Raw genomic sequence first — 20,184 nt, 5'->3', positions numbered from 1 at the left:
CGTATTCGGCCGCCCCCCTAACATGTGGGGTACTCCTAGACCCCGAAGTATTACCGATGTTTCATGTAATATGCTGACAGATTACCTAGCTTCCTTGATGTCTGCCCTCAACTCATGTCGTTCACAGGTTGCCGCCGCATTTCCAGACAATACCGAGGTGGCACCGCATGAGGTCGTTCCAGGCTCCCTTGTGATGGTCCGAAATTTCGACAGATCAAGTCCGCTGGAACCACGTTGGAAGGAGCCACGTCAGGTCCTCTTGACCACCCGAACTGCCGTCAAGTTGGAAGGCAGAAAGGGGTGGGTCCACCTTTCTCATGTAAAACTTTTCAATGGATTGAAATCAGTCTCCAAAAACATTTCCAAGGATTTCCAGGATTCGAAAGATTGCCAAGACATTGTTTTAAAGGACTGTCCCGCACAAGACATTATTACAACCCCTCCCTTGTTAGAGAAAACTCCGCAACAGGAGTATAAGCTCAAATTAAGGTCTAGTAAAATAAGTCAGTCAGTTTGATTGTATAAGTCCTCCCCTAGGTGAAACGGTTAGACTGTTTCTGACATGTATAAAATAGACCCCCATAGTGAGAGAGTCAGTCGAAGTTCACTTCAATGTATCGTTTTTCTAAGTTTCATATTGTTTCTCAGCATAATGATTTCCTGCACCAGCTACGCACTTTTCCTGTGTTTTCCAGTTCCTCATGTAAATATGTCTGCTAATGCTACAGTAGAGCACACGTTTAGTGATCTGCCTCCTCACGAATATTCTTACCGCCTCGCTATGCGCAACAACACATTTATCCGTATGTTACATTACTCACACCAGACCAGCAATGCCACAAATTGTTGGGTGTGTGGTCGACTCCCCCCTTTCCAGACACCGAAGGGAGTTCTGCCACTTTTTCCTTATCCATTCTCACATAATGGTTCGTGTGGAGCATGGTCCACGTTAACGTCATCCTCAACAGATATGTCTTTTCTTAACGGTACATGTTTTCCAGACAAGCAAGGTCTTCCCCACAGAACAGGTTTAGATCTAGAAAACGAAGTATATAATTTAGGTAATTATTCGTCGAATTTCATGGTCCTGAATGTTCAGTCTGATACTACTCCAGACTTACCTGCTATTTCAGTACTACCTGTCAAAGGCGAATTATGTGTCCGTAGTTATGGTTCTGTACACATAGGTCATAGTGAATGTACTACTGTTATCAAGTATAGTGACAGTGGGAAATCTATTTTCAAAGCTTCACGTCATTCTTATTTTATTTGTGGTCAAACTGCATATGTCCGTCTGCCCCTCGATTGGGAGGGAACCTGTTACATTGCCTTCCTACTGCCACCTGTTTTTCTAGCCCCATCTGATTATCACAGAAACACACATCTAGTACACATTAGACATAGAAGGGAGTCCCCAATTGTCGATTATACTGAAACTACTCTAGAACAGTATACAGATTTCAATAAAGGTTTCTTCTTCTTTGTAGGACCTGTCCAGAATAGTAAACTGATCCGTAGGTTAACAAGAACCCTTGAAGCCGTAGTAAATGAGACTGCCTCTGCTCTAGGTAACCTAACCGAAGAACAATCTGCTATGAGATTTGTCGTTTTGCAAAATCGTCTCGTCCTTGACGTCATACTGGCCGATAGGGGCGGGGCCTGTAGAGTCATCGGATCTAGTTGCTGCATTTTCATTCCAAATAACGCGCCGTCCGTTTATTCAGCTATAACCAGACTCCATAAAATTGCCCATCTGTTACACCAAGATCCAGGCACCTGGACATGGTCCGGTTGGTTCTGGAATATAATTTCCGCATGGGGATGGAAAGTCCTGTCCTTTCTAGGTATTGCAGTAGCGATCATATTCAGCTGCTGCCTCTGTATACAATGTGGCCCTGCGATTTGCAGCATGTGTGCTACCTCTTGTATTCCTAGTCCCAAGCCCCGTTCTAAATCCCGTTCCCAGACAATTCGAGACGAGCAAATGGTACTGTATGAAATGATAGATGGTATCATGAAAATTGATGTTTCCTGATGGAAACGTAGTGACAAGGAGGGAATGTGGAAAAGTAAATTTTGCCATGTTCTGTGTCCCTACGCCTCATCCATCATATGTTATGTGTGCATGACCAATATGCATATGTTATTCCCCATGTCCGATTAATGACGCAATTCCAGTTGTGTCCACCTCTAGTATGCTATTTTCCAGTCCTCGTGAATACTACGAATATCAGGCCTATGTAAAGTAATGTTGCCACGTTTCCCAGTGTGCACGTTATTCCATTATAAAGTCCCCGTTTCCAGGCCTCAAAAGGGCCCGGACCACAGATTCAGCTCCTGTCTCCTGAAAGCCTCGCTGAGGAGCGATACAGCCCCCACCTGTATCCTCGACCCTTCACTTACTTCCTGCCTCGCAGTGCCCGGTGCAGCTTGGCTCTGCCTCTGAGTCTGCCAAAAGTATGTTATAGTTCCAGCTATCAGTTCAGTCCTCCTCCTCTGCATTCCTAAGCTACTGAACTGCATCAATAGTTTCCGTCATTGTCTAGCCTTCTCGTCTCCACGTTAGAGAAATACTGTATTTAATGGTCATTTAGTATTCTTCATCACGCACTTCATGTAGAATAATGCATGGTCCAGTCTTAGAGTCAAGTTAGCTTTCCCCCTCATGACTTCTAGTTTATATCAACATGTTCCCTAAACATTAGATACCAGATAGGGTTTAGGTACATGTCGCTCCGACCCTCCAGACTCTAGTCTCTGCTCCTAGCACAGAGTTCATAGCCCCCAGCTTCTCCTAGTAACACGTCATTGCTAGTTTTCGCGCACCATTAGGTTAGAGGTCCCGGCTCCTTAGGTAGCCCCCTCCTATGTTTCCGCCCATTCATGACATATTCTGTTACGTTTGCATCACATGTCTATGTATACTCCCAGTTACACCTCTTTTTACTGTTATCTTTCGCGACTGCTACGCGTCACACCTTCTGCTCCACCCACTGCTACGCCTACTGCAATGTAATGCTATGTGTTCGCGCTATGTATATATGCCTGTGTTTTGTTATTGAATGTTAGCGCGCTCATCCCAGACCTAGCCCCAGCAGCTGCTGGGCCTCTTTTCCCCTGCTGGGCCCCAGTTGTCCTGCTGGGCCCTGTCACCTCTGTTCTATGCAGGTTGTCCTGATCCTGTCCTTATGCTGTAATAAACCTGCAGAAACTCCTACTACCTCGAATCTTGACTCTTATTTTATTGAGCTATCTGTTATTCATTCATTCATCCAAAAATAGATCCGGTATTATTTATTTATATACCACACAATCCTCCCCTGTGATTGGTCAGACCACCACATCATTACTTTCTTCATCAGGGAAACAGTGAAACTTATTGCAATCTGCTAAACCAATCTGCTAAACCAAAAATTTGGAAAAGAGGCTTGAAAAAACTCAAGCCCAACACCTTGCCCATTCACTCACATAAACTACTCCTGCCTCCGGAGGACCTCTCCTCCGTAAATGACCTCACCAATCATTATCCTAACACAATGACTACGGTTATCAATGAAGCCGCTCCTCTACAACTAAAGAGAGGGTCTTCTAAAAACTCTAAACCCTGGTTCAATGACCTGCTGAACGATGACAGACGCTCTCTTAGAACCTCAGAACGTCTCTGGAGATCAGTCCCTTCTGCCAAACACCTGAAAACTCTAAGAAGGAAGAGAAAAGACTATTACAGAAAGATCAAACGCACTAAAGTCGAATTTTTCTCTCACCAACTAGATCAGGCAAGAAATAGACCCCAAAAATTGTTTGATTTAATCAAATCACAATCTAGAGACGAACCTAAACAACTACAAGATACCTCAGGCACCCAACCCACTTGTGAAGAATTCTCTGCTTTCTTTAACACCAAAAGAGAAAACATCAAGAGGGATCTCCTCAATGACCTCACAGTCCTACAGTCTTACCCTCCTATAACAATACCTCCCTCTTCTCCATCTCCAACTCCACCACAACAAACAACCTCAAAACCTCAACTAAAAAATGATGCAGCATGGTCTTCCTTCGACTCATACACTGAAGAAGCTGTAGGCAAGATTCTGAGCACCCTCAAGCCAGCCAATCATACCACTGATCCTCTCCCTGCTAACGCAGTTAAAGATCTAACCCCTCTGATCCTGCCGCTCTGGACCAAGATCATCAACAGCTCTCTACATCAAGGGTGCATCCCTGACGTCCCCAAAATAGGGCAAGTCACACCCATCCTAAAAAAAAACACAGCTGACCCGATGGATCTTAACAACTATCGACCTATTTCGAACAGCCCTACCCTAGCCAAACTCTTGGAAAAATGCGTCCTCCAACAATTGACAAAACATATTGACCTCTTCAACCTCCTTGACAATCACCAATCTGGCTTTAGAGCAGGGCATAGCACCGAAACAGCTATGGCTCACATTATCGACGATGCGCTACAAATACTCGACCAGAATGGATCATGCCTACTCATCTTGCTAGATCTCTCCTCTGCCTTCGATACGGTCAAACATGAGAACCTGACTGAACTACTGAACCTCAGAATGGGTCTATCAGGATCAGTGCTCAATTGGTTTACCTACTTTCTTCAAAATCGGACCCAAAAATTCAAGGTCAATAACTCCTTTTCCAAACCAGTTCCAGTAACTCTTGGAGTCCCACAAGGGTCCGCTCTATCTCCCACACTGTTCAATCTATTCATGGAACCTCTTACTGTCTTTTGCAAGCATCCAACGTCCAATTTCACATGTACGCAGATGATACACAACTCTATCTGAAGATTCATACTCCTGAAGATGTCATACTACTCAACCACCCAGGGTGGTGTGGAGTGCAAAAAAACGATGGATTTGGGCCCAGATCTTTTGACTGGGGGAGTGTGTGACATTGATCCACATTCAGTCCATCACTTGTTGTTTTTTGCATACTACTCAACCAAACACTGTTGAACACCCAAACATGGCTAACTGAGAACCACCTCAAACTTAACGCACTCAAAACTGAATTCCTACTTATAGCTCCACCCTCCAAAATCCCCCTCCTCCAGGACTGGTTCAAACACCTCACTGCATTCAACGTGCAACCAACAATCATTGACTCAGCTAAATCTCTGGGTATAACCCTTGATGGCAACCTCAAAATGCATAAACACATTGCCAACGCAACAAAAGGTGCAAATTTCCAGATTAATATTCTAAGGAAACTTAAACCCTTCCTACCAAAAAACAACTTCAAAACGGCAGTTCAAGCTCTAGTTATCCCCAGGATCGAATACGGAAGTGTGTCTCTTTGCGGTCTCCCCAAAGCTACAACAGCACCTCTAAGAGCCACCATCAACGCTGCAGCCAGGCTCATCACGGGCTCAAAAAAAAGGTCCCACATCTCCCCCGACCTAAAAGCATTAAACTGGCTACCATGGGAAGCCAGAATTCACCTAAAAATAGCATGCTTGACCCACAAAGCCATTCACCACAAAGCCCCAGCTATCTCTCTCGGAAACTGTCTATCTCGGGAGGCAAGAGATCTACAAGAAGTGCAGAAAGCCTATTACTGAAACCACACAGATTTATTAAGGCGAAAACTTACAAACGCTCCTTCTCAGGGATGGCTCCTAGGATTTGGAACGCACTACCCCCTGAAACCAGACTTACCACATCTACTGCACTGTTCAAAAAGGAAGTAAAAGCGATTATCATGGAAAAATTCACATGAGCCTCTCTGACATTCACGACCTATATAGATGCAAACAGACAATCTACATGGCACGTTGGCTCTCTCGGCCCGCACCTTTCTCTGTATCAGAGACAAGATTTAGCTCAACTTAGGATTCAGCTTTTGATCTACCTCTCTTGTCTGTTTTATTAATGCACACTATATCCACACATATCTGTATTTCTGTACTGTGTACTGCTGTATTATGTTTTATATCTCCTACTGCTTGATATATACTGGTTTTGTGGACTGTTTTTGTATAAATTTAACTGCTTGTAAAGCTCTCTGATTACCGCACGGATCTGGTTCGCGCTCTATAAAACTTTCAAAATAAATAAATAAATAAGAAACAGGTGTATATATTCAAAAGAGCTTTATGTTAATGTAAAACAGATATATATATATATATAATATATAGTTCAAACAATCACATTGCACAATGTAACCGGAAGTTCTACCTTCATACAAATCAATGTTCTTCCTAGTCACAACTGTGAACACCTTTTCTCTAAGGGTTTAACAATATTAAAAAGAAGAAAAAGTTGTCACTGTCAACGTTTCGGTCTAATTAAGGCTTTCGTCCACTAGACTATCTTCAGGATTGTTGATAAAATGATTAACCCTTTGACATGTATGCAGTACGTTTTCTGCAATCCAAATAGATTAGATAGGTATCGACCAAGAGTGTTGTGCATGATAATTATTGTTATTCCACCAGATGGAATCGCTCATTCAAGAAGTCGGCATTCGACTTCTTGAATGAGCAGTTCTGAAATTAGATTAATACTTCCTTGATCACTCGGGAAGGACACAGTGGATGCAGTGCTTTCTCTGCTTTCTTCGTTTTGTTAAAATTGCTATTCATCCAGTTATTCGGGGTCCCTCAGGTGGCTCATGCTTAAAGTATTACGAGGCATTTTCCTACATGACCCCGACTCCAGATTGGTCGTGAATTACTCTATCTGGTGGAATAACAATAATTATCACGCATGACACTCTTGGTCGATACCTTTCTAATCTATTTGGATTGCAGAAATCTTACTGCATACATGTCGATGGGTTAATCATTTTATCAACAATCCTGAAGATGGTCTAGTGGACAAAAGCCTTAATTAGACCAAAACGTCGACAGTTACATCTTATGATTTGTTTTAATATTGTTAAACCCTTAGAGAAAAGGTGTTCACAATTGTGACTAGGAAGAACATTGATTTGTATGAAGGTAGAACTTCCGGTTACTTTGTGTGATGTGATTTTTTTGAACCCTCTATATAAGTAAAAAATCTGTTTTACAATAACAAAGCTCTTTTGAATATATACACCTGTGTTTTATGTATATTTTATGTCTGTACAAGATTAATACATGTTGAAATTATTGTAAAATGCTTATGTTATATGAATACTTTGAGACCAGCTATCTTGATTTGCCTGTCACAAAGTATTCATATCACATAAGCATTTTACAATAATTTCAACATGTATTAATCTTGTACAGACATAAAATATAGACGGTCTAGACGAAGGATAACAATTGACACAGAATTTAAGTAAAATAAATCCCTTGTAGGTGCCTTTACCTGCCAATATCTTTTGCCCAAGCCGTCAAGGGTAGATTGGGTTGCCCATTGTTACTAATATTGAATTTAAATTGAGCGTTGGGGTTTAATAATCTCATTTAAAAGTATTCAACAATCATACAAGGAGAAGATTGATGTTAATGGGGTTAGAGAAATTTTAAAGCTATATGAATATAAGTACAATGTAACAGAATTATGCACTTAAGCAGGCATTTTATTATGCACATGCTACATTAAAGACATAAAGCTTTTCTTAACATCCTTTTTTTTTACAGAAGCTAGCATCAGAACTATTGGGAAACCATTAAAACTAACTTTTAATCTCGAAATTTGGCAAGTGGTATCTGAAAACTTCTTAAATGAGATTATAGAAAAGGTCTGCTGTAATAGGATTCTGATTTTATTCTTTTTTTTTTTTTTTTTTAGCACTCATTTCACCATGTCCATTCTACTGCACTTAAGCAGGCTGTAGGGCGTGGAGGGAGGGGGTCCAGCCAGCGTTTACAGATCTCTCGTCTGGCCAAGAGCAACAGATGAATAGTAAGCCCCTTTGCTTTCTACTTAAAGCTCATTGAGAAGCACTGTCCACCTTGAGATGCAACAATGTTTCAGACAAAACTATGTTCTCTGCTAAGATAGCCCTTATGGTGACTTCTACCTTCTTCCAGAATTCTTTAATCACTGGACATGTAAAGAAAACATGGACGTCGTTAGCCCTTAAAAGATTGCATCTCTTACAGCAGGGGACCGGTTGTTGCACAAACTGGGCCAGTCTTTGTGGGGTCCAATACAACCTGTGAATGACAAAGAAATTATGATGTTTAAGGTTAGCAGGAGATACTATAGCATATACAAATTTCAGGGAATCTATCCACAAAGATTGTATGTTGCCTTCCTGCAGTACATTTGTCCAGATATCAGAGTTTCTCTTCTTCAGCCTCCAGAAACTGTCCATACCATTTTGCCACTTCTTTGGTACTCGGATTGGTGTCCTGGAGTGAGGCCTCAAAGTCCCATGTAGCCCCCACCTCCTCTGCAATAGTCGAAGACAATGAGGTGAGCTGCAAGTACTTAAACCTGGATAGCTTATTGCCTGTCCTGATGTTTAGTACCTCCCAGGAAATTATTCCTTCTGCTGATAACAGGTCCCTTCATCTTGTTATCCCCGCCTGCTTTAAGGGCAGACTCAAAGCGTCTTTCATGCACTCCGTTGTTCCTGGGGATTCCCCAATTGGAGAAATTTCGGAAAAATAACCGATCTTTAATGATCGCCTTACTACAAGCCACAGTCTTAATGCAGATCTTAAGACCTGTAGTCTTACTTTTTTAAAACATTTTGGGCTACGAATTTAAATAAGAAGGCTTCTGGGCCCATATCTTTGGTCATTTCTCCGAATATTGACCCCCACGTAGTGCTAGTGGACTCCTCTACCAACATACAGATGTTTTTAAATTGGAAGGCCGTGCAATAAAGTCTAAGAACTGGAAAAGCTAACCCACCCTTTCTCATGGTACTCTGTAGTTTTTTCCACAAGAGACATACCCCCTGGGATGCCCAGATAAAACTCGATATTTTACCTTGTATTTTATTAATTTCATCTTTAGGGAAACTGAGTGGTATACCATTGAAGAGGTATGTTAGCTTCGGGACAACAGACATTTTTATCAAGTTAACCATCCCATAAATAGACAGGGGTAAGTTCTTCCACCTAGCAAGTTGCTTATCTACCATCTTCATCACTCTCTTCAAATTGCGGGAAGGAATCTCATCGATTTTATTTGCGATAACTATCCCCAGTTATTTCATCTCTGTACACACTCTGCCTCCACAGCCTTCCATATGCAAACACATCACTTCTGTTTTAGATAAGTTTAGTAAATACCCAGAAAGCACCCCGTATTCAGTTTGTCAATTGTTCCATCCTAATTAATGTTTGGGCCGGGTCAGAAGTGTACATTATCAAATCGTCTGCATACAATGCAATTTTACTGCGTGAAGGGAGCTGGTGAATGGGAATAATCTGGTCGTCAGTTCTTAAAATGTGGGCCAGAGGGTCAATGTATAAATCGGAAAGGAGTGTGGACAGGGGACAGCCCTGTCTCATCCCTCTATGGATGTCAACACTCCTTGTCAAGGATCCATTTAGGAGGATTTTGGCCTTGGGGTGCTCGTATAGTTTTTGCATTGTCCTGATGAAATCCGTGCTGAGACCCATAGTATTAAAAACGGCCCAAAGAAATGCCCAGCTGACACAATAAAATGCCTTGGCGGTGTCTATAGTGATCACCGCCAGCGGAATTGATCGAGCGACTGCTAGGTCTATTGTTCTAATTAATGACAGTGTGAGCTCCTGTATTTGCCTCTTTGGAACAAAACCTTGCTGGTCAGTATGTATCAGCTGGGGTGCCACCGTGGCCAATCGCCCGGCCAAGATACCTGTATAAAATTCTATGATCTACATTCAGTAGGGAAATTGGGCGGTATGAATCAGCCTTCCTCGGGTCCTTGGCTGGTTTGAAAATCAAGGTAATTATGGCCTTTCTCCAAGAAATTGGGGTCAGACCATCCTCCCTATAAACTGAATTAAAAAGAGCTTTCATTTCCGGCACTAGCTCGTCAACTATCTGTTTATAAACCTCAACTGGTACAGAGTCAGGGTCCGCCGCTTTTCCGTTCTTCATATGTTTAAGCTGCTCTCTTATTTCCCCCTCTGTAATTGGTGTGTCAAGTTTATTTCTACCCTCTCTCATTAGAGCCAGAAGGCCTATATTGCTTAGCCAGCGTTTCAATATCTGGTCTCTCTGAATCAGCATACATTTCCGAAAAAAGGGAAACTAGTCTTTCCTGTATTTCTTCTTCATTGTTCATAATTCTCCCCTCTGGATTAATCACCAACTCCCCAATAGGATTCCTCGCCCTCTCGGCCCTCGACTTCCAAGCTAGAGGTGCTCCAGCTTTTTTGATGTACTCAAAATGTTGCATGCGCCCCGTGGCCCACCTTTCCCTACATTTGGTGTCTAGTTTGATATAGTTCAGTCTGGCTTCCTCTAGCTTTTTCAATATCTTCTCTCTATGTTGTACGTTATGCGCTTCCTGCTGCGCTCTTCTTTCTAATATCCCCAACCGCTTCCTCCGATTTCTTTAACTCAGCCCTTTCCACCTTATTCTTAAACAAGACCTCACTTTGTAGGACCCCTAAAGAAAGGCTTTAAAAGTGTCCCAAATGACTACGATTAGGGCTGAATGGGCATTAATCTGATAAAACTCCACGGATGTTTCTTTCAGGCGGGCGACAATATATAGATCCAATAAGATGTATCTTTTCAACTTCCTTATCGCATCGTTTCACCTATTAGCACCCTTCAGTAAAATACTGACCATAGCATGATCAGAAATATGCCCCAGGAGTATACGGACGTCTTTTAATTCCAGGCCCACTCTCTTTCTACTAACATGTAATCTAAACATGAAAAATGATTGTATTTTTTACTGTGGAAGGCATAGCCTCTCTTACCTTACATTAGATATCTCCAGGAATCGACCAAACCCAAGTCAATCATATGTTTAAATGCCTGTCTTGTCTTTGTCCCTTGAGCTTGGGCCCCTCTCCTACTAGTAGACCTACCTAAAGCTGGATCTAGAAGGGAATTAACACCGCCCCCTATTATTATTGGGGCTGCTGCCCCGGCTACTACGAGTTGCAAATCTACTATGTACTGGGGGTCGCCCACATTTGGGCCATAAAAACCAGCACAGACAAAATCGGAACCCGGACATCTAAGAGTGGCCATGACCCATCTACCTGGACTATAAGTTTTAGATGAGATCATCTCAACATCTGACACTTTCCTAATTATTATTGCAACTCCCTTGGAGTATTCTGAGTAATCAGAGGCACCATAGCTCCCTATCCAACATTGATTTTGGTATAGCCCCCTACTCTCACTCGCTATGAGGTGGGTCTCTTGTACAATACATACATGGTCTTTGGATTCTTCCAAATATCTCATTACCAATCTCGGTCTATTTTTATATCTTAGGCCATTTACATTCCAATTTACAATTTGTAAATTATTGGCCTTCCTGGCCATTTGTCTTAAAATACACCCGCTTTCTAGGACCCGAGGGTCTTTGATTCACTATTTTAAAAATAGACCCTAATGATATGTGACATGAGGACCGATTTTTTATTTTCTCCCACTGCTCCCCACCCTGTGCCCTAACCAGCTCCCTTCCACCCTTTACCCCCCTCCATAGGAACCCTCCCAAAACTATCAGGCTTAAAGCCGGTTATAACCGTAGAAGAGGAAAAGGCATTGTTTCATAGAAACCCTATAGTTAAACCAAACCCTCCCTCGTCCCACCCTCCCACCTAGTGTATATGACTCTATAGGCGTGTCATATTCTTTATTTATTTTGTGATTCTTATATCTGTATTTTTTTTTCATTTTTATTTATATCCATCTTTAACTCTTCCCTGAACTAAATTAAATGTTCATTTCTCATGAGCTCCTCCTTCCTTATGCTGTCTAGTAAGCAATCTGCCTCATCTATGTACCGTATTTTGCGCATTTGGTTGTTCCACATAACGTGTAGCATAGCTGGAAATTTAAGTTGGGCCTTAGCACCCAGATTGTTTAGCTCCCCCATTCTTTTCCCCAGCTCCCATTGTTTCTGGTCTTTTGCGTGACAATCATCCGATCTGACGGTGAACGTCAGGTTCTGAGTTGTATAGGGTCCATTTCCTAGAGCGGCCAACAAGATAATCTCTTGAACTGTATATGATAAGAAATTTATCAAGATTGTTCTTGGCTTCTGCCGCTGTGGATTCCTCTTAAATGGATCCCTATGTACCCGCTGTATTTCCTGATCAAGCTTAATGTCCGGTCTATCCTTCAGTGCAGTCTCCATTAACAATTTAATCACTAAAGCCTTAAGATTAGTCCCCTCCTCTGCCTCTGGAATATTTAGGATCTGAAGATTAGTCCTTCGAGAATGTCAAACCAAATTTTGACTTCTTCCTTGAGGTCTAGAAGAATGGACGCAAATGGGACATCTGGGATTCCTCGGCTAGATCTAGATTCCACTGGAGGATCAGCTGCATTAAGAAATTTGAGGGGATTGACCGGTTTACTGATTGCACAATAGGGAGCCTTTCCACCCGTAGCATGTTGTGACCCCTCCACAATTTCTTCTTCGTCCTGAGGAGTCAAGACACTAAACATATTTTGCGTTGCAACCTGAAAGCAGATCTCTTCAGCGCCATAATTCTTTCCTATTTCTAGGCCGCTTTGCACCTCTTTTCCGATGCTAATTTTAGGTGTGCTAGGGTTGACTCCTCTTCTCTCTGACCTGGTAAGTGTATTCGGAGGCCCCCCTGTCATTTTACTTCAGGCGACTACATTATCTCCTGACGCCATCGCGTGTGTCAGGACTTTATAATATGATTTTAGGAATGGGGTAACTTTAATCTGCAAGGGAGAGATTTTGTTTCTCTTCCACATGTGCTCTTTCCTTGCTGTTTTGTGGCTTTTCTTACCCTTACAGCTTTTGGGGGGGTACCAGCAGTAGTATCCCTGGGGACCCCTTTAGCTGGAAGAATTATAGAATCGTCACTTACCCCTGTATGTTTCCTCAAAGTGCCAAAGGCTCTGGTGCACAAAGTGTACCTTGAAATAATGCATGAAGTTGCATCGGTGTTCTCACCAACCTCTGCAGACGTCGGGTTAGTCTTCTCCATAGGGTGCAAGCGCTGTGTTGGACCTTTACTCAAGCCCTTCCAGACCTTGCCATCTTGCTGGGGGAACCCACGACGGTGTATTTGTGGTGAAACGCTTCTCTTCTCCACATAGACTGACACGTCTTTGTGAGCCTCGCCATGTCCCGTAGTCTAACTTGTGGTGTCTCTGCCCCTCAGTATGTGTGCGACTAACATGCTGTGGCAGCCCCAGAGCCCTCAGCCACGTAGAAGCTCTCCTCACCGCAACCGAGGCTGGAGCCGCACTCGCGGGACGCCAGCTTAAAACCTCCCAATTCCGGTAAGGGAAAAAAAAGGCAGCGGACACTATTTTAGTGTCATAGATTTTGGCTACATTAAATGTTAGGCAGGGATGGGTAAGGGGGGTGAGGAGGCGTCTTGGGCCCATTGCGCACGCATCCCTCTTTCGGTGGTCCACGTCCGTTTACCTCGCGGCCGCCATGTTCCTGCGTCAAGCCCCAGAATCTGACTCTGATTTTATCATTAGTTTTAGAAATGCATGGTATTATTTTGGTATGGAAATGAGTTTTGAGTTGATACTTTTTTTTTCATCAACTTTATCTATATGTCTAAATCCTTTTATTAAACTGGTCTACCTTAATTAATCTCAATCATGTCAGATTCCATTCATCACTTTTTTGTTATCCAAGTGTAAAACCCTCAGTGCACTGGGCATGCCTAATTGTCGTCTTGAATGCACTGTGGCACTGCTCAGGCCCAAAAACCCCAAACCAGCCTGGAGTTGGGTGTTTCCCTGTCTGGAGGGGGCCGAGCCTAGCAGTTTAGGGTGCACTGTTCCTACTGACGAAGGCACAAGGTTGAATTGCATACAGCTCGTCTCATAAAAAATGGTGCACTGAACTGTAGTCTTGAGTAATTACTAGTGACTGAGATTATTGAACAAGTTACTTACTTTGGTAACGCCGTATCTGGTAGAGACTCTAGCTAGCCACAGATTCCTTACCTTAGAATTATCCCCAGATGTCAGACTGGATCTGGAATTTGTTTGTGAGCAGTACCCCTGCGTGCTGGTAGGATGTGTTGTTTGGCTCTACATAGCACTGTCCACACCGGAAGTGATGTCCACGGTGTAGGAAGCTGGCTTTGTATATACTATACCAAAGTAAGGTATTGTGTGCAAAGAGTCCAGGCGATACCCAGAGGTATAGCAGAGGCTAAATTAGATAATCACTAACAGCTCTCTATGTGGTAGTTTGGTCGAGCAGCTAGGCTTATCAGGAGCATTTGTTGTAGTCACTCAATCAAGACTGATGGCACACACTCCGATAAAATCCAGACGAATTAGGTAAGTATGAAATGGTATACTTCTGCTTCTATTTCTAGAGTCAAGCAGGACTTGGCACAGGTAAGTGAAATATACTTCCAAATGCAAATCTTTACACGGAAATACAATTGTGGATGGAATTGGAATCGTTACAGGTTTGTATTGGCATTTAAAACAGTTTAAAAAACAAGGACTACTTTGGAATACTCTCAGATTACTTTAGGATTACATTGACTACTTGGGATGATATGCCTAGATATCAAACCGTCGATCTTACAGTACAAAGTAAGTAAGACACTTTTTGATTTAAAAACGCAGTTACTCTTCTTCCATACAAAACACAGGTCAACAGTCATTTTTAGGAACAAAACTTCGTAACATTGGTTGCTACGGGGAAAAGCGCGTTAATGATTTACAGGTAAGTAAATTACCTGAAAGTATGGCTTTTGGGGGTTTGGACTAAGGTTCTTCAAGGTGCAGTTAGGCACTCAAATTGAACCACCAGCAGCCCTGGGACGGTCGGGTGCAGAGTGCTGGGGTTCAATGTTAGCCAATGGGGCTAAGAGGCACTTCGGTTGGGGACTGCTCATGGGCATACCACTTGGTCTTAGGAGCCAAGCTCCTAGGGTTAAGGTCAGGGCAAAGAGGGTACCAGGTTGGCACCAAGTTCATACCGCCAGCGGAGCAGGGGCGGCCAGATGCAAGGAGCTTAGGAGGAGTCGGGAGCCCAATGCAATCCAATGGATGATGCCGGTTTTGATTTTGGGTGCAGGCTCGGTCCAAGAAGTCTTCCGGGAGGAACCAACAGCTGTGCAGGTAAGTTGGAGGGCTTAGGGACGTAGGTGTACCTCAGCTTCTCTTTTCCGAGGCGCAGGGTGGCCGGATGCAGGGGTGCCTTTTCAGGTCGGATTTCATCTTACTGGGCACTTGTGGTTGGTGGGGTCTCCGTGCAGAGGCTGCAGGCGACATCAGGAAGTCCTGGAGTGGTCAACCCACGGTGGATTCAGACTATGGAGCGCTGGGGGACCTCAGGGATTGGTGAGCCATATAGACTCAGGCCGTTGGCGACGGGTGCAGAGGTGGATGCAGGTGTCGAGTTTCTTTGCCTTAAGCAGCCTCAGAGTCTTTCTTTGGCGTTTCTTTGGAACAGAGCTGCTGTTCGCAGGAGATCCTGTCTTTGTTGAAGGCAATCTTTCCTCCCAGGTGTTCTGGATGTTGCTGGCTGCAGGACAAGTCGACTTTTGCCACAGAATCTCTGTAAACTGCAAACGCGCCAGTAGAGCTCGGGCCAAGTCAGTTCTTCACTACAGTCTCCTCTGCTGTGCAACTTTTTCCTTTCTTCTTCGTAGGTTGCAGGAATCAAGGCAGGTAAGATTCAGGCTCCCTCTAAATACTAAAATTAGGGGTGTTACAGGGGAGTGCAGGTCAGGACCAATAGGTCCCTTCCTTGGGGCGAGTACACCCCCTATTATGTCATCCTCCGGTGGGAGGGGGGTATGAACCTCTCACATTGGCTGGGTCCCCTCATTTTCAAGATGGAGGAGAGTGAGGTGTGTGCTTCACTTCGCCTCCCCTACATGAGGGGTGGGGTTGGTAAAGGTGGGCACAGCTCTCCTCCTAACATGGTTTTCCAGCCGATTGTTCTGCCCAAAGTGGGGGTCAGACCGATGGGAGCCTGTTGCTGGGGCAGCAAAAGGCAATGACAGCTTACAAAAAAAGTCAGGCTTTTGAAGCTTCCTCTTCGTGGACCCAGCCCATCCTGGGGGAAAAGGCATGACACCTCTGCCCAGGATGGGTGTTGATTCTGGAGCCAGAGAGAGGAGGCCAGGGGTCCAGAAACCTGTCTGGTGGTGGCAAATGCCGGGCAGCCATTCAAGAATCACACCAGAGATGGTCGTTTTTCAGAATGCATCTCTAAAATGCTCTCTGAGTGCATTTTACATTAAATCCCACACTGGCATCAGGGTGGATTTAATGTGCTGAGTTTGCTACCAAACTTCCCAGGTTTCAGTAAAGCCATTATGAAGCTGCAGAGTTCATAATGACTCACTCCCAGACCATATACTCTTTATGGCTTTACTGCACTTACAATGTCTGAAAATGTCATTGGACACCATAGGGGTACAATGCTCATGCAACTGTACCCTCATCTGGGGGCTAGGGCACACGGCTAGAGGGCTGACTCACCAAGGCCCCAGGCAGTGTGTTGCAGGCATAGCACACAGGGATGTGTATATGTGAAAAGTGAACAGGGTGCACAATCCTAATTTAATATTGTTCAATCTTGTTAAAAAAACTTCTTGTTTCATCGTGCTGCACAGGACTGGGATGCTGCCTGTCACTTGTATGATTACTGTGTGTGTTTCAGGAAAATGTATGCATGATTCCCTATGTGCACCACTAGTGGTTTAAAACCTATCAGGTTTACCAATCTACACAAAAACACTTCAAATAGTTTGTCAAAACAAAGTTTTCATTTCATTTGTAGTTTTCAAATATTTCATATATTCTTTACAGAATCTGTCAATTCAAAAACAATTTTACATCATGAATACAAATATACACCGTTCAACAATTCTTGTGGATTCAACCTGATTTTTGTGTCGCTCTATGCATTTCAGGACATTGGTCCTTTCCCTCAGGGGCCTCTCTATCGGAATAAATTTAAAAACAAACAAATTATTATAAAACCAAAAATAACATCTCAACCAAGGAAACTCCATATAGTAAAGTGAAGCATTATCGACTTTGCTTATGTAGTGAACCCAACGACTTCACCAAAGTCATGCGTATCCCATCAATGATGATCAACAACATGCCAACATTATCTTCATCATAAGACTACCCAGTCATGAAAAAGTGCATTCACATGACCCATGTTACGCAAGTCGTCCAACCTGTATCACTGCGTATCACCCTAAGTGAATGGCATTATATCTTGTAACAAAAATACTCACAATCTAAGTGGATCATAAATGGCTTCAATAATTACCGAACATCGCCCTAATCCTCGTCTGTAATAACACATTCCTTAGCACGAAGATTTTCAATTACTAAGTGCCTTTCATCCAACTCTTCACCAGGCTCAACCTTAAATTCCAACATGATTCCTTTGAACCACTTATTTCATCCACTTGTTATGTGCTCGACCTTCAACACAAAAACCAATCTCAATTTACCAGCCTAAACACCAACATTAGTTCTCATATCTATTTCCAACATCTCAACAACTGCACCTATTGGATGTTCCTGTATGCTACGTTGATCTTGAGGTTCTGTGTTTGGACGAGTAACAACTCAATTCTTGCCTTCCTCCTTTCTAAGATCTATATTTGTGCACACGTGATTCCAGCATCTTTCGTAACCAAAACGAACAATGGACCATAAGGCACTTAACTTCCTCAGCGATTATGCGGCAGACATCTTATCACCATACGAATATCAACAATCACCTCAATCTAATAGCTATGTAAGTGCCTGTTTCATTGTAACTGCACCTACAGGCGCCTGCTATTTAATGCCTTCCTCAATTGTTTTATTCTCCAAATCTGAATGGTCACATGAATTAACATACCCGGACGTCTTTTTGCATTTAGCCCACTTTTTCACAAAACATGCTCACTGTGAATATCAATAGACTCCTAAACGGAAGCTAAGTCACAAAATAAATTATTCAAAATCAACAAAGGAGGGAGGTAGAGTAGTAGAAGTAGGATTCTTACTCCACAAGATAATATGTATAAACAAAAGGAATCCTACCAGAGGAGAAGTGCTACCCATGGGAGGTATGGGAGCACTCAGGGTTTTGTAAATTACCCCTCACACACCAAAAGGCCCCTTGGTGTCATGCTTCATCATCGGGGTCTTCGCACCCCTCTAACGGGATGCGGCGTGCTGCGACCTACGACTACGCGGGAGCACTTGTCAAATGACTATGTGTGGTGTGTGTGGTGCAAGTGAGTGGTAATGTGAGTGGTGGTGGGTAGTGAAGAGTTAAAAAGTACCTGGCTCGTAGGTGAAATTTTTTTTTATTCAGGACCTCGAGCTGGCACTATTAAAAGAAGTGATGTGCGAGGTAAGTCTGTCGTGATAATGAACAGTACCTCATGTGTGCGTCAACATGTTTCGGGGCTGGGGCCCCTTCTTCAGGACGGGAGCACAACTTCCCCACCTTACTCACGTTTTACTATTTGTAACTTTAAAAATTATGGTTAGTTAAATAAAAGTGACAAAAAATTACAAGTGGTATATAGGCTATAATGTGCCTACAGCGGATTTTGGCTCAGGATACATGCAGTTGCATGACCTGAAAAATGAAAAAGAAAACAAAAGAAAGGTCACCCAAGGTCTGGGAGGTTCTACAGGTGCAGTCACCTGGAACAACCTTATAGTACAGTTGCCCTGTAAAGGAAAATAACTCACAAAACATACAACATAGAGAACACATAAGATGTTGTAAATATAACAAGATACCAAAGAAAATGTAGGTCATACTCAATAGAAAAGAGTTGATTGCTTCATGAGCTCATAGAAGCGTCTGGGGGTTGATTGCTACTTTGTGCAATCTGAGTGGAGAAATAAAAGTAACAGGAACGAGATTTAGTGATTAGTTCTTACTTGGTTAGGAGGTGAAGTCTTGTTAGCCCTTTTGAAATACTCACAAAGTAGGGACGAAATTGCCACCGTCTTACCCCTCGCGCTGCTCCGCTCGTATGGTTGTTAGAGCCTTTCACTCGAGGTATATATACCAGGTGGAATTGATTAATTAGCCCAAAATTTAATTGCCGGATTAGGTGTGGTGCCCAAATATGGGCTTTCCGCCGGCCTGGTTACCATTTGAGGGCTGGTTGTAATGCCTGGAAATAGTTGGTTCATACGGAGGACGAAAAAAACGCCCCTGCCTGTGCGAGCGCTGCCGCCTCAAGTGTCCCAGTCTCGCGCATGCGCATAGGCTCGTGTAGAGCATGCGCATACGCGTAAAGGGGACACTACATGACCGCGCATGCGCGGGTCCAGTAAATGCTCCCTCGGTTGTTGTGGGGAGTTTGGTACGCTAAGAATAGGTGTGGCAAAGTTATGGGCCGCTCTCTCCATTGTTCAGCATATTTAAATGGGAGTGGGTGGTCTTTACAAGTACTTCTGAAATTGGTATGCTAAGAACAGGTGTGGCAAACGTTATAGGCCGCACTCACCATTGTACATCATTCTTAAATGAGAGTGGAAGGGTATTGTAAATAGGTATTTCCAAGTACTTCTGAAACTGGTACATTTATTCCGTCCACGAATGGGTACATATCCATCGAGTGGGTAGTACATTCATTAGGTGGACAGTTGTGACCAAGGGACATCATCATTGAGTCCTTGTATATGCGTGCCCAGACGGAACACCCATCTTTGTTCCTTCTGAAAAAGGCCTTTTTCCGATGGCAATGATTCAATGATTGTCCAGTTTAGATCATTGACACAGTGTTGTTTTTCGAGGTAGTGTGTTGCCATCTTGGTGGTGCTCTTTTTGCCAATAATCACAAAAAGACCTGATCCTAAAGGCAATTAATCTTATGGATCTGTGAACATCTGTGGATTGCCAAGAGATCATTCCAATCACACCTTTGATTCTAGAGATTATTACCATGTTCCAGTCTATTGCCAAAATAAAATAAAAATAGCCAGTCTCTGATAAACATGTAACCAGACAACACAGTACAAACATCCACTAGAAGGACAACATTTGAAAAAATGTGTGAATAGCTAGATGACACCTCACGGGCGCACCACCAATGGGACCCCTGGTTGGTACTCACCAGGATGGCCCTGTTCTCATCAT

At 43.2% G+C, this 20,184-nt stretch overlaps 1 protein-coding gene across 6 annotated transcripts in view; it reads right to left on the bottom strand.

Annotated features, from left to right (window-relative positions):
* ASZ1 (ankyrin repeat, SAM and basic leucine zipper domain containing 1) overlaps positions 1-20,184 on the bottom strand; it is a 2,002,188-nt gene that overhangs the window by 31,391 nt on the left and 1,950,613 nt on the right. Inside the window, exon 13 of one of the 6 annotated variants that reach the window (XM_078674340.1) lies at positions 7,981-8,110. The exons of the other annotated variants lie outside the window; for them this stretch is intronic. Coding sequence (XP_078530466.1) covers positions 8,051-8,110 — 60 coding nt within the window. The 3' untranslated portion in view covers positions 7,981-8,050. Of the gene's footprint in view, positions 1-7,980; positions 8,111-20,184 lie in introns of those variants that run through there. 6 annotated transcript variants of the gene reach the window in all.

The sequence above is a fragment of the Lissotriton helveticus genome, chromosome 1_1 (genome assembly GCF_964261635.1).
Source record: "Lissotriton helveticus chromosome 1_1, aLisHel1.1, whole genome shotgun sequence".
NCBI lineage: Eukaryota > Metazoa > Chordata > Amphibia > Caudata > Salamandridae > Lissotriton > Lissotriton helveticus.
This window is presented reverse-complemented; position numbering and strand designations above follow the sequence as displayed.